The sequence below is a fragment of the Perca fluviatilis genome, chromosome 11 (assembly GCF_010015445.1).
Source record: "Perca fluviatilis chromosome 11, GENO_Pfluv_1.0, whole genome shotgun sequence".
Taxonomy (NCBI): domain Eukaryota; kingdom Metazoa; phylum Chordata; class Actinopteri; order Perciformes; family Percidae; genus Perca; species Perca fluviatilis.
The window spans coordinates 5,999,090-6,011,571 of record NC_053122.1 but is presented as its reverse complement, the minus strand read 5'-3'; the positions used below and the strand labels follow the sequence as shown (position 1 = coordinate 6,011,571).

The 12,482-nt window shown below is 43.8% G+C and overlaps 1 protein-coding gene and 1 pseudogene across 1 annotated transcript; both read right to left on the bottom strand.

Moving 5' to 3' along the window:
• Positions 1–1,620: 1,620 nt before the first annotated feature.
• On the bottom strand, positions 1,621–3,762 carry LOC120568055 (tripartite motif-containing protein 16-like). Its single transcript, XM_039815250.1, has one exon. The coding sequence runs from the start codon at positions 3,360–3,362 to the stop codon at positions 1,704–1,706; it is 1,659 nt and encodes a 552-aa protein (XP_039671184.1). The 5' UTR covers positions 3,363–3,762; the 3' UTR covers positions 1,621–1,703.
• Positions 3,763–5,194: 1,432 nt separating this feature from the next.
• Positions 5,195–7,804, bottom strand: LOC120568052 (annotated as a pseudogene).
• Between the last annotated feature and the right edge of the window lie 4,678 nt (positions 7,805–12,482).

Below are 12,482 nucleotides of genomic sequence, written 5' to 3'. Positions count from 1 at the left end.
TCAATGTCACAGCATTTGAAAAAAAAATGTTTAAATGGTTTCAAAACAGCATCCTGACTAAATTTTGATATAACCAGTCTGTGATTCACTCAACCTCCTCTGATCTTAACTATGAATTACTGAAAATAATTCATAGTTTCTGCTTTGTGTTTTTTAAACAACAAAATTAGGTATAATGTCATAAGGTTTATTGACCATGGATAAAATAAAAAGCTCTGAAAAAAAGTCACAAAAACATTTACAAAAGCACTGAAGAAAGCGCCAAAAACATTTTCAAGTTTGACAATAATCTATAAAAGTTATTCTCCAGCATATAGGCTGAGTCATTGTGAAAAGACTTGACCCAAATTAATTAACTATTTAACAGTTTTTAAATGTGTAATAAATCCTCTTTATGGACTCAGTGCATAAACTAAATGTTGGTTTTAAAAAGTGATCAGCTGTAAAGATGAAGACTGTACTGTGTGGTGTTTCAGGATGTAAACAGCCTCAGATAGACTCTCATATCAGCGGGTTCCATTTTCCATCCACAGCTGTATGATCCCCTGGAATGAAGACAAGAAGAACTAGACTTTGTTCCCGTTTGTTTATTGGTCATCTAGACCTTTAGTTTGGTACCACATCCCATCAGTAAAGTCAGTCTGTTCACTGATATCAGATTCACTTCATCCACATAATCAGTTTGTTTGAGAATAATCTCAGCTGTGTAAACGAGAATAAAGAATCATCTCCCTTATTGATTACCATCATTGTAATCCTGATAAACACATACATGTAAATGTGATTATAGATTTCTCTACAAATGTACGAAGTAGTAAGGACAAAGTATCTATGATAAAGGAACCTGCAACCTACAAATCCATCAATACAAATATTCATCAGACATTTAGAGCTCAGAGAAGTTGACATTTTCAGTTCAGGTCAACAAACATCATCATGAGCAGTGATAGCCTCCGTGGCTAAACAGACACAGGAAGGAGCTCAAACATTTACAACAACAGCTAATGAGAAGATGTCAAAGGACATCCCATAATGTTTGATTGACAGCTGATCTCTCTGCAGTGAAGAAATGCCCCAACAATCAGCTCTCAGCAACAAACATGGAGAAATAACAATTTTAAGTCTTAAAACACAGAATTTAACCCTTAAATGATTTCTATCTATTTCAGTTTACAGTAGAAGTGTTGAAATTAATCAAATAAATCGATGCATCGAATCGTGGACAAACCGTGGACTAACCCTAAGCATAACCCTAACTCTAACCCTAACCATAACCATAACCATAACCATGACCTTAACCTTAACCATAACCATAACCATAACCAGTGCCTCCCAACGGCACCTTCCAGGCAGCGCTGCCTGAAAGGCACCGTTGGGGGCAAAAAACACAGATAAACATGCTGCATTGATAATCGACCGGGCTATAATTGATTATTTCTGTTTATATATTAATGTAGGCCTAACAACATTTCTGTTTACATATTCTGTTATGTTTTGCACATTCAGGAAGGGCTGTAGTTTCATGTATCCAATTTATTTAGTATTAGAGCACTGCAGAATGTTTTGTTTTTGAAGCTTGAAAAGCTATGAATTAAATATCCTACATGGCTTTAATAGAAACATTTATTTGATGCATCGTGATATCAAATCGAATTGAATCGCTGACATGATAATCGTAATCGAATCGGGAGATCAGTGGAGATTCACACCTCTAGTTTACAGAACTCAGCTGTGTCTCCATAATGATAATAAAGCTGTAGTCCAGCGTAGAGAGGCTGAGTGAATGTGGTCTGGACTCTGTGGAGGAGAGTCATGGTGTCAGAGACGCTGTAGAAGGACAGAGTACCTGCCCTGTGATCCAGGTACACTCCTACTCTGGAGGACCAAGGACCTGGGACCGGAGTTTGGACTTTGTTGTGCCAAATTTGATAACTGTTTTTGACGCATTTTAACTCCCAGGATTTTTTGTTTTTTCCAAATTCACCCAAGTCCCCCACTCTGCCGATATTCTTGTATGCGACTGCTACATGAACCCCTCCTCCTGTCCACTCCACCTCCCAGTAACAACATCCAGTCAGACTCTCTCTACTCAGGACCTGATAGGTTACAGAGAATCTGTCTGGGTGACTAGGATAACCCTGATTATTATATGTTAATGTTACCTTTCTCTCCACCTCAGATAATAACAGCTGTGTGTGAGCTGTGTTTGGATCCAGTGTGAGTTCACGTGAATATTTTAGGAAGTCAGCTCTGGTCTTGGGCTCTCGTTGTGACAGTAAAACATCCACTTTAGACACAGTCAGTGAGATGTTAGCCCATGTGTCTCTCAGGACGTCCTGTAGTATGTCTCTGGTGGCTGACACAGCCGCTGTCACATCCTCAAAGTAGCGCAGAGGACGGATATCGATGCTGGATGTAGATTCACTGAGTGGTGACAGTGAGGAGTAGTTGTGTAGAAACTGGGTGTGATCCTCTGTGTCTGAGATCTTCTTCATCTCAGCGTCTTTCCTCTTCAGCTCAGTGATCTCCTGCTCCAGCTTCTCCTGAAGCTCTTTGACTCGACTCACTTCAGTTTCCTGCTGGAATCTGACCTTCTGCTCCACATTAGAGCGTCTTTTCTCCATGAGACGGATCAGCTCAGTGAAGATCTTCTTACTGTCCTCCACTACTTTATCAGCAGAGTGATTGATAAACTCCACCTCCTGCTGAAGCAGCTTCACATCTTTCTCTCTGTCCTGGATTCTCTGCTGGATGTTTTGTTGATCCCCCTCGAGCTCTTTCTGCCTCTCAGTCCTTTCTGCTGCAGCTGAGACTGTGTCGTGGCCTTTATGTTCATCCATTAAGCAGAGAGAACAGATACAGTGCTGATCAGTACGGCAGAATATCTTCATCACCTCATCATGATGAGAGCAGATGTTCTCCTGGAGATTCTTGGAGGGCTCCACCAGCTTGTGTTTCTTAAATCGAGCCACACCATTATGAAAATGGAGGTGTTGAGCACAGTAAGAGACCAGACACACCAGACAGGACTTGAGGGCTTTCAGTTTTCTCCCAGTGCAGACATCACAGGCCACATCTTCAGCTCCAGCATAGCAGTGATCAGCAGGAGCAGCTTGGAGTCCAGTCTTCTTCAGTTCCTCCACTAAATCTGCTAACATGGTGTTTTTTACCAGTACAGGCCTCGGTGTGAAAGTATTTCTACACTGAGGACAGCTGTAGATTTTCTTCTCATCCCAGAACTCTTTAATACAGTTCATGCAGTAGCTGTGTCCACAGGGAATAGTCACCGGATCCTTCAGTAGATCCAGACAGATCGAACAAGAGAAAATTTCCTGGTCCAACTGAACTCCTTGCTCCGCCATTTCACCTCTTAAAGACAACGCCTGAGTTTCACTTCCTGAAAATGTAAACTACTTAAAGCTGTGATCTGAACAGTGAGTGTTCCTGCAGTGAATGGGGCCTGTCAGCTCCTGCACTTCACCACATGTTGGTTACGCCCATCATCAAGGGAACAAGGAAATATGGAGGGAGGAGTTATCAATCTGTGATTCATTCCAGTTAGAGAAGTGGTTTGACAGAAATAGTGTTTTCAACAACAGAGCTCATTTCTCATTTAAAACCCTGCTCACTTTAGCTTTTAGGAGCTAAACTCTTATTAGAATCCAAGTTTTTTTCTCCACAGTTTGTAGAATTAGCTCTTCTTTTTTTTCTTTTCTAAAATGCAGTTTGATTAAAGTTCTTTTTCATGATTAGAATTACTTAAACACACAGTTGATAAAAAATAGAGATATTAATCGGTTGTAGAAGTAATGATATTCTGGTTTGTGGAAGAGTAGTTGCATGTATTTCAATAATATAGTGAGAGTAGAGGGAGGCAGGCCAGTACAGCCCGATCCGGTTGGGGAGAGTTCTTGCCCGACCAGTCACCACTCCTTAACCTGCCTCTCTTAGTCATGCTGTTACAATTCTAGACTGACGGGGAAATTCCTTCATTCCTATGACACACTGCTCTCTCCTCTCTCTTTTCATTTGTTTCCTTTTGTGTTCATCCTTGTCCCAGAAATGCTTGTTACTAACCTAGCTCTGGGGAGTTCACTCCCTGGAGTCCATTTGTTTGTTGTCTGCTGTGCCACGCTACACCCCATAACGCCCTGCTTTGCCCGGCTATGACATGAACTACTACGACTACCATTGTAGTCACTGTTCCATTATCTTTAATGTGACTATTATTGCCACTGTTCATCACACCCCCAACCAGCCCCGTCAGACACCGCCTACCAAGAGTCTGGGTCTGCCAAGGTTTCTTCCTAAAGGGGAGTTTTTCCTGTCGCAACAGCCACTGCTAATGCTTGCTCTTGGGGGAATTACTGGAATTGTTGGGGCTTTGTAAATGATAGAGTGTGGTCTAGACCTACTCTATCTGTAAAGTGTTGCGAGATAACTCTTGTTATGAATTTATACTAAAAACAAAATTGAATTGAATTGAATGTATTTGGCGGGTGGTTTATGGTTCCTCCCTCAAGAAAATGTGACGTTTTTGCAGAAAAAGAAAATGCAATTTCACATTGTTTTGGACCATTATTATTTCCATATCTTTGTCTAAAATGTTGGAAAAGCTAGAGCAGATGATAAATAAATAGCACTCAAAAAGCTTAATGACAAAACTTGCTACAGAAGAGTTCTGGGGCCCAACTACAATCATTAGATCTAATTAAAGTCATTTAGTTAGCTTTGATGCTAACATTGATTTTACATTCATTCCCTGTCCAAAACGGCTTAAGGCTGATTTATGCTTCTACGTCGAATCGAAGGCGTACCCGGCAGACCCCTCTGCATCGCCGCCAACCCCCCTCCCAGCCCTCCGCCGTAACTCAACGTGCACCTCAAAAAATGTGTAACTTGGCGTCGAGGCGGCGCAGACCGCAATGACTGTGATTGGTCAACTGGTCCTGTGTGTTGATAGTCGGTGTTTCAAGCAGCCTACTGTGTGAGTAGCAACATGCTAGTTCACTGACATTAGCTCTGCATATAAACTCAGACAAATTTTGGTTAGAATGACGGGGTTATCCGTCTGTAACGTGTCTATATGTCAGTAACGTTTTGAAATTAGCACTTCGCCAGCAAGCAGTACTTTGTGGGCAGTTGTGCTAAAGTTTGCTCGCTAACATAACATAAACTGGCTGGCAGACACCTCGCAAATAACCTCAGACTTATCGTCCCCTAGCATTGTGGCGGTGAAATGAAACGCACCGCAATGCAAAGCAACCCCGACGCAGAACTCCAAAAGGGTCACGGCACCGTAGGAGTTGATGCAGAAGCATAAAACAGCTGTTTGGTGCTGCAGCTTAGTCTTATAATAGTAGGGAAAGTCTTGGATGCATTTAAACAAATCTAGTATACTCTGAATCTCACAGGACATGAATGCACACATGATTTGTTAAGTGGAATACTGTAATGACGAGATGTTTTATACATATCCCTTTATCGTTTTGTCACAATGACCAAACTTTACCACGACGCGCTTGTACAACACATAAGCGTTGATCGCAGCCAGGTCCAGCATGTTAAAGAATACTGCAACAGGCAGTATTTCATATTTAAAACGTACACAAACAGAACATATTATCTACGATAAAAGAGGTCTGGTGCTTTCTCTCTTCAGACCCATGCAGTGGAAGAGAAACAACAACCTACAAATACAATCAATACAAATATTCATCAGACATTTGGAGCTCAGAGAAGTTGACATTTTCAGTTCAGGTCAACAAACATCACGAGCAGTGATAGCCTCCGTGGCTGAACAGACACAGGAAGGAGCAACTTCTGTCTTTTTCAATTTACAGAACTCAGCAGTGTCTCCATAATCATAATAAACCCCAAGTCCAGCATAGAGAGGCTGAGTGAATGTGGTCTGGACTCTGTGGAGGAGAGTCATGGTGTCAGAGACGCTGTAGAAGGACAGAGTACCTGCCCTGTGATCCAGGTACACTCCTACTCTGATAGATGGAGGACCTGAGATGTAAGTTTGGACGTTGTTGTAAAGAAAGATAAAAGTGTTACCTTGACACTGTAACACCCAAGATTTGTCATTGTGTCCAAATCCACATTCATTCGCTCTCCCTGTTCTGCTGATGTTCTTGTATGCGACTGCTACATGAACCCCTCCTCCTGTCCACTCCACCTCCCAGTAACAACGTCCGGTCAGACTCTCGTCACTCAGGACCTGATAGTTTACAGAGAATCTGTCTGGGTGACGAGAATAAGACTGTTCTCTTTTCATGAATGTTGCTTTTCTGTCAGAGAACCACAGCTGTGGGTGTACTGTGTTTGGATCCAGTGTGATTTCACGTGAATATTTTAAGAATTGAGCTCTGGTAGTGGGGTCTGGTTGTGGATTTGACAGTATAACATCCACTTCAATCACAGCCAGATAGATGTTTGTCCATGTCTCTCTTAGAAGGTCCTGTAGTTTATCTCTGGCATCTGACACAGCCGCTGTCACATCCCCAAAGTAGCGCAGAGGACGGATATTGATGCTGGATGTAGATTCACTGAGTGGTGACAGTGAGGAGTAGTTGTGTAGAAACTGGATGTGATCCTCTGTGTCTGAGAGCTTCTTCATCTCAGCGTCTTTCCTCTCCAGCTCAGTGATCTCCTGCTCCAGCTTCTCCTGAACCTCTTTGACTCGACTCACTTCAGTTTTCTGCTGCGATCTGACCTGCTGCTTCACATCAGAGGGTTTTTTTCTCCATGAGACGGATCAGCTCAGTGAAGATCTTCCCACTGTCCTCCACTGCTTTATCAGCAGAGCGATTGATAGCCTCCACCTCCTGTTGAAGCAGCTTCACATCTTTCTCTCTGTCCTGGATTCTCTGCTGGATGTTTTGTTGACACACCTCAAGCTCTTTCTGCCTCTCAGTCCTTTCTGCTGCAGCTGAGACTGTTTTGTGGCCTTTATGTTCATCAACAGGGCAGAGATAACAGATAAGCTGCTGATCAGTACGGCAGAACATCTTCATCACCTCATCATGAAGAGAGCAGATGTTCTCCTGGAGATTCTTGGAGGGCTCCACCAGCTTGTGTTTCTTAAACGCAGAGGAGTCATAATGAGGCTGAAGGTGTTGATCACAGTAAGAGACCAGACACACCAGACAGGACTTGAGGGCTTTCAGTTTTCTCCCAGTGCAGACATCACAGGCCACATCTTCAGCTCCAGCATAGCAGTGATCAGCAGGAGCAGCTTGGAGTCTCGTCTTCTTCAGTTCCTCCACTAAAACTGCTAACATGGTGTTTTTCACCAATACAGGCCTTGATGTGAAGGGCTCCCTACACTGGGGGCAGCTGTAGATTTTCTTCTTGTCCTCTTTATCCCAGAACTCTTTAATACAGTTCATACAGTAGCTGTGTCCACAGGGAATAGTCACCGGATCCTTCAGTAGATCCAGACAGATTGAACAAGAGAAGGTTTCCCGGTCCAGCTGAACTCCTCTCTGCGCCATTTCACCTCTCAAGGACAACGCCTGTCTGAGTCTCACTTGAAACTACTTTGAGCTCTGATCTAAAAACAGCATGTGTTTCTGCAGTGAACGGCGCCTGTCAGCCCCTGCACGTTGGTTACATATATGGACAGAGTGGAGTTGGCTGTGTTTGAGACCAAGAGGAGGGAGGAGTTATCAAGCTTATTCATTACAGGAAGAGGAGGAGTTGAGAGAGACAGTGGCTGCTTCCCAAGTATCTGATTTGATAGCTCCTTGCTTAACCCTTGTGTTGTCTTCGGGTCAAATTTGACCTGTTTTCAAAATTTCTATATCAGAAATATGAGTTTCTTGTTAATTACCTAATTTTTAATTACCCAAAAATAACACGGATGATTCAATGCAACGCGCTTCGCAAGTGCAACAAATGATTGGATCTCTACTCTCATTGAATTTTGGGCGTTTTATTCTATTTTTTAGCATTGGAAAAAACATTTGAAATGTTTCAAAACAGTATCTCAACTGAACGTTTACATATAGCAGTCTGTGATTACCTTTCCTTTAATATTAGTCTAAATAATTCATAATTGCAGCTTTTTTAACTCAAGTATTTGGTATAATTTTCTATAAAAGAGGTTTATTGACCATGAATTCCAAAAATAAGTGTAAATCTAGGAACAAGTTGGTGTTTGTGGTGTTTATACATGGTAGTGAAAAGAAGCGTTAAACGTCAAAAAACGATTTTGTGCATGGTCGAATGGAAGACAACACAAACCGGAAGTTGTTCTGGTCCACCTTGGTGAAGGCCGTGAACCCTTTAGAGGTGGGGGAACAGAAATGGATTACTCTATAAAAATGATTAATTATGGCCAGTGGAATCAGAAGTTCTATGTTCGACTCACGGAGCCCAGGATTAACCAAACAATACGCCAGGAATGACTCAAACAAAGTTATACTTTCTTGAGAAACAAAATCGCTTCCCTTTTATTACATGGGTGGGAAGGATAGCCAAAAACATATGAAAATTACACACTTTAAAATTGCACAAATCTTACCCGGTAAGTTAGAAAAATAAAAAATGTAAACAAAACTCACAGCTGTGATTTAAAGTTTGGAATTTCACCCCCGTTCTCAGTCACTTCAATTCTGTTTCAGTTTCAGTTCGGTCCACTGTGGAAGTGGAGAGTTTATCCTACCGCACAGTTGGTGGTGGGTGTGTGTGTATGTAATGAAGTGTTGAATTCTGCAGGCGCCGTATCTCTAGTTCTCCTCTGGGCGCGGGCTGCGCCATCAATGTCTCGATCCAGGCTCCAACATCCAGGTAGATCAAAGGTTCAAAGGGTCCAACAAAAAACCTGACCGGCGTTTCTTCTGGAGGACACGTCCCGCTCTCCGGCTGCACTCTTACAGGTCCAGGGCTCCACACTGGATTGTTTTAAGAGTTTTTAATTCGAACTTTAACAACTTTTATTGGAATGTCTTGACGAGGTAGGTATCGTTCGACGCGGGGTTTGCTCTCTGTTCTTCCAACAGCTCAAGGGGAAGTGAACTCTGCTCCGTGCAGGTCAACAGTCCGAGCTTCTTCCTGATTGGCTGACAGCACGTCCCAACCCACCTCCTTCAAAATAAACTTCCTATTTATTTTCTCTCACATTTGAATTGGTTTTTAGACAAATATGTTTTTAATCTTTTGCATTAATAACATACTGAATGAATTGACTTTTTAATATAAACTTAGCTCTTAATATAGATTTTAACCTTGGTTACACCCTCCCCTCTTGAATTCATGCACGCCTCTGTGCATGGGAGCGCGCTGTTTAGTAACAGGTCTGAAGGATGAGTTCAGGTTTGTTCTTGAATCCTCAACTTCCAACAAAGCATCAGTAAGAGCCGTACTGAGGCCTTGAAACAGAGACTGGACAATGGATATAAGCGGGCTTCCAAGATGTGAATACTGCAGTCGTTCGTTCTTTTTCTCTGTTTCTGGTTGAACGTCTTACAGTGCTGCTTTGTCCATCAGTGTCAATACTTTCAGATGGCACTGTATCACTGGTAACTTGTGCACCATCATCCATCTCTCTCTCTTTTCTTTCAACAGGGACATCCTTTTCAGGAGTTTGTATAGTTTTCTCAGTAAGGTCATCTCCAGCAGATCCAGGGACACTGAAAGGTAAGTATACACTTGTCGTATCTTTTTAGCCCTCGTTTCTTTTCAGGTGTTGTACGAGAAGCAGCAGGCGAACATCCACTCCCGACAGCAGCTGGCAGAGCATCAGGTAGGTCTCCTGTATCCGCTGCATAAGATGAGCCCCAGATGAATTAACGGGTAAGCGATCTTCACCCACTGGAGCATCCACAGGTTTGGATATGTTTCTTCCCTCGTTCTGAGAAGGTGGACTCCAGGATTGATGTTTGATCTGGGAATTTCATAGACAGTTGTAAATCTTCCAATTTCTTTGTCTGGCTGTTCGTCTGAACCACTACCGTATGGAATGTCACCCTCGAGTCACACTGGTCATTGACATCATCAGACTGTTCAACTGACTTGCGTGTTCGGTGGCCTGCGTGCTTTTGGCAAATCTGGCTTTTCAACACTCAGTGGGAGAGAACCACAGGGAAGTAGGAGGTCTCTGTGAAGAGTCCGCAGCGGGCCTTCCCTTGCTCTCTGGTCTGAGGATGTAGACTGGAAGATCCCCAGCTTGCTTCACCACCACATAAACATCCGACCCCCACTCTGTCAGCAAGCTTATGTTTGCCGCGCAGACGGACAGCTCTCACTAACACTCTGTCGCCAGCCTCTAACTTGGAGGATTGACGTGCGTTTGTCGAATCTTGCCTTGTTCTTTGCTGCTATCTTTGTGGCGTTTTGGGTGGCTATCTTGTAGCTCTCTTCCAGATGAGACTTGAGCTTTTGTACATACTGTGAGTGAGACTTGTACTCACCATCCCTCAAGGGTAAACCCAAGTGCCAGATCGATGGGCAGCCTTGGTTGGCGACCAAACATGAGTTCATAAGGTGTGAACCCTGTTACATCATTCTTCGTACAGTTGTAATGCGCATGTACTAAGGGTTTCACAAAGTTTCGCCACTGTGATTTGTCTTTATTGTCAAGTGTTCCCAGCATGTTCAGCAATGTTCTATTGAATCGTTCGACTGGATTCCCCCTGGGATGATAGGGAGTCGTACGGATTTTGTGGATTCCAGCAATTTTGCATAGCTCTTTGATTGACCGCGTGACTCAAAGTCAGGTCCTTGGTCACTGTGCAAGCGCTCAGGGATTCCATAGTGGACCATGAAGTTGTCCCAAAGGCACCTGGGCACGGTCTGAGCTTTCTGATTTGGCGCCGGGATGGCAACTGCATACTTTGTAAAATGATCGGTGATTACCAAGATGTCTTTTGCACCACTTCTGTCAGGCTCTAAAGACAAGAAGTCCATACAAACAAGTTCCAGAGGCCTGGTGGACTTTATGTTCACCAACGGTGCTGCCTTTTCTGGCTGTGCTTTTCTGCGGATGCACCGATCACAGGTCTTAACTTTTCTTTCCACATCAGCTGCCATCTTTGGCCAGAAGAATCTGGTCTGTACCAAATCCAAGGTTCGTTCAATGCCTAGGTGGCCCATATCATTGTGAAGGCTCTGCAGAACTACAGTCCGGAGCTCCTCAGGTAAGACAAGTTGATATGTGACTCTGCCATTGTCTTGACGTTTCCTGTACAGCACTCTGTCATGCATTTCAAGACGATTCCACTCCCTTAGAAGGAAGGGGGATACCAGAGAGTTCTTTTCTGACTGTTGGAGGTACTTTTTCTCCACTCTCCATTTGAGCTATTACCTCCCGGAGACAGGGGTCAGCTCGCTGTTTGTCTCCAATCTCTCTCTCGGACAGATGGGGAAGACCAGGTAAATCACCATGCTGCTGTTCGTTCACAAAGCTGTCCGGTAAGGCCTTAGGAGAGATTGCCAGAGATTGCACCAGCGTCATGCCTCCATCTCTGTCTCCACATTCATCAGGTACACCACAAACAAGATGCCTCTCACAGATGGCGTGCACAATGTCTTGGCTCACAACACTCCCAAGATCGGCCAAATGTGTTTGTGTGAACTGACTGATGCGCCCTCCCTGTTCTTTCTGGGACTTTAGGTCATTTGAAAGCTCTCCGTGTGGTCTTCTAGAGAGACCGTCTGCATCAGAGTTCAGTTTGCCGGGTCTATACTGGAGCTTGAAGGTAAAGGCTGACAAGGCTGCTAGCCATCTGTAACTGGTGGCGTCCAGTTTGGCACTGGTGAGAATGTACGTCAAGGGGTTACTGTCTGTCACGACAATGAACTGGTTTCCGTACAGGTAATCATTAAATTTTTCAACGACAGCCCACTTTAAAGCTAGAAATTCTAACTTGTGGGCAGGGTAACGTGATTCACTGCGTGATAGCCCTCTGCTGGCGTATGCAATCACCCGCATGTGACCGTCCTGCTCTTGATATAGGACTGCCCCAAGGCCCAGGGTACTGGCGTCTGTGTGGAGGACGTAGGGCAACTTGGGATCAGCGAACCCAAGAACAGGAGCTGTGGTGAGCTTTTCAATGATGGTGTTGAATGCTAGCTCACATCGGTCAGTCCAGCGATCACCGAAGGGCCTCTTTGGATCATGGTATTGGTTAGTCTGGGTCTTGTTTTTGATGTTCTTGTGCAGTGGGGGATAGCCAGATGTCAAGTTGGTGAGGGGTTTGACAATGGCGGAATAGTCTTTTATGAATCGTCTGTAATAGCCTGAAAATCCGAGGAAAGACCTTAGCTGTTTCAGGTCTTGGGGCCTTGGCCACGTTTTCAGGGCTTCCACTTTTCCAGGGTCAGTCCCCACTCCATCCTGTGATACGATATGCCCCAGGTACTTGACAGATGTTTGAAAGAACTTGCATTTCTCCGGGGAGAGCTTAAGGCCGAATTCTCTGAGACGGTTCAGGACTTTCATCAGCCTCACCTCATGTTCTTCCAAAGTCTTGGAA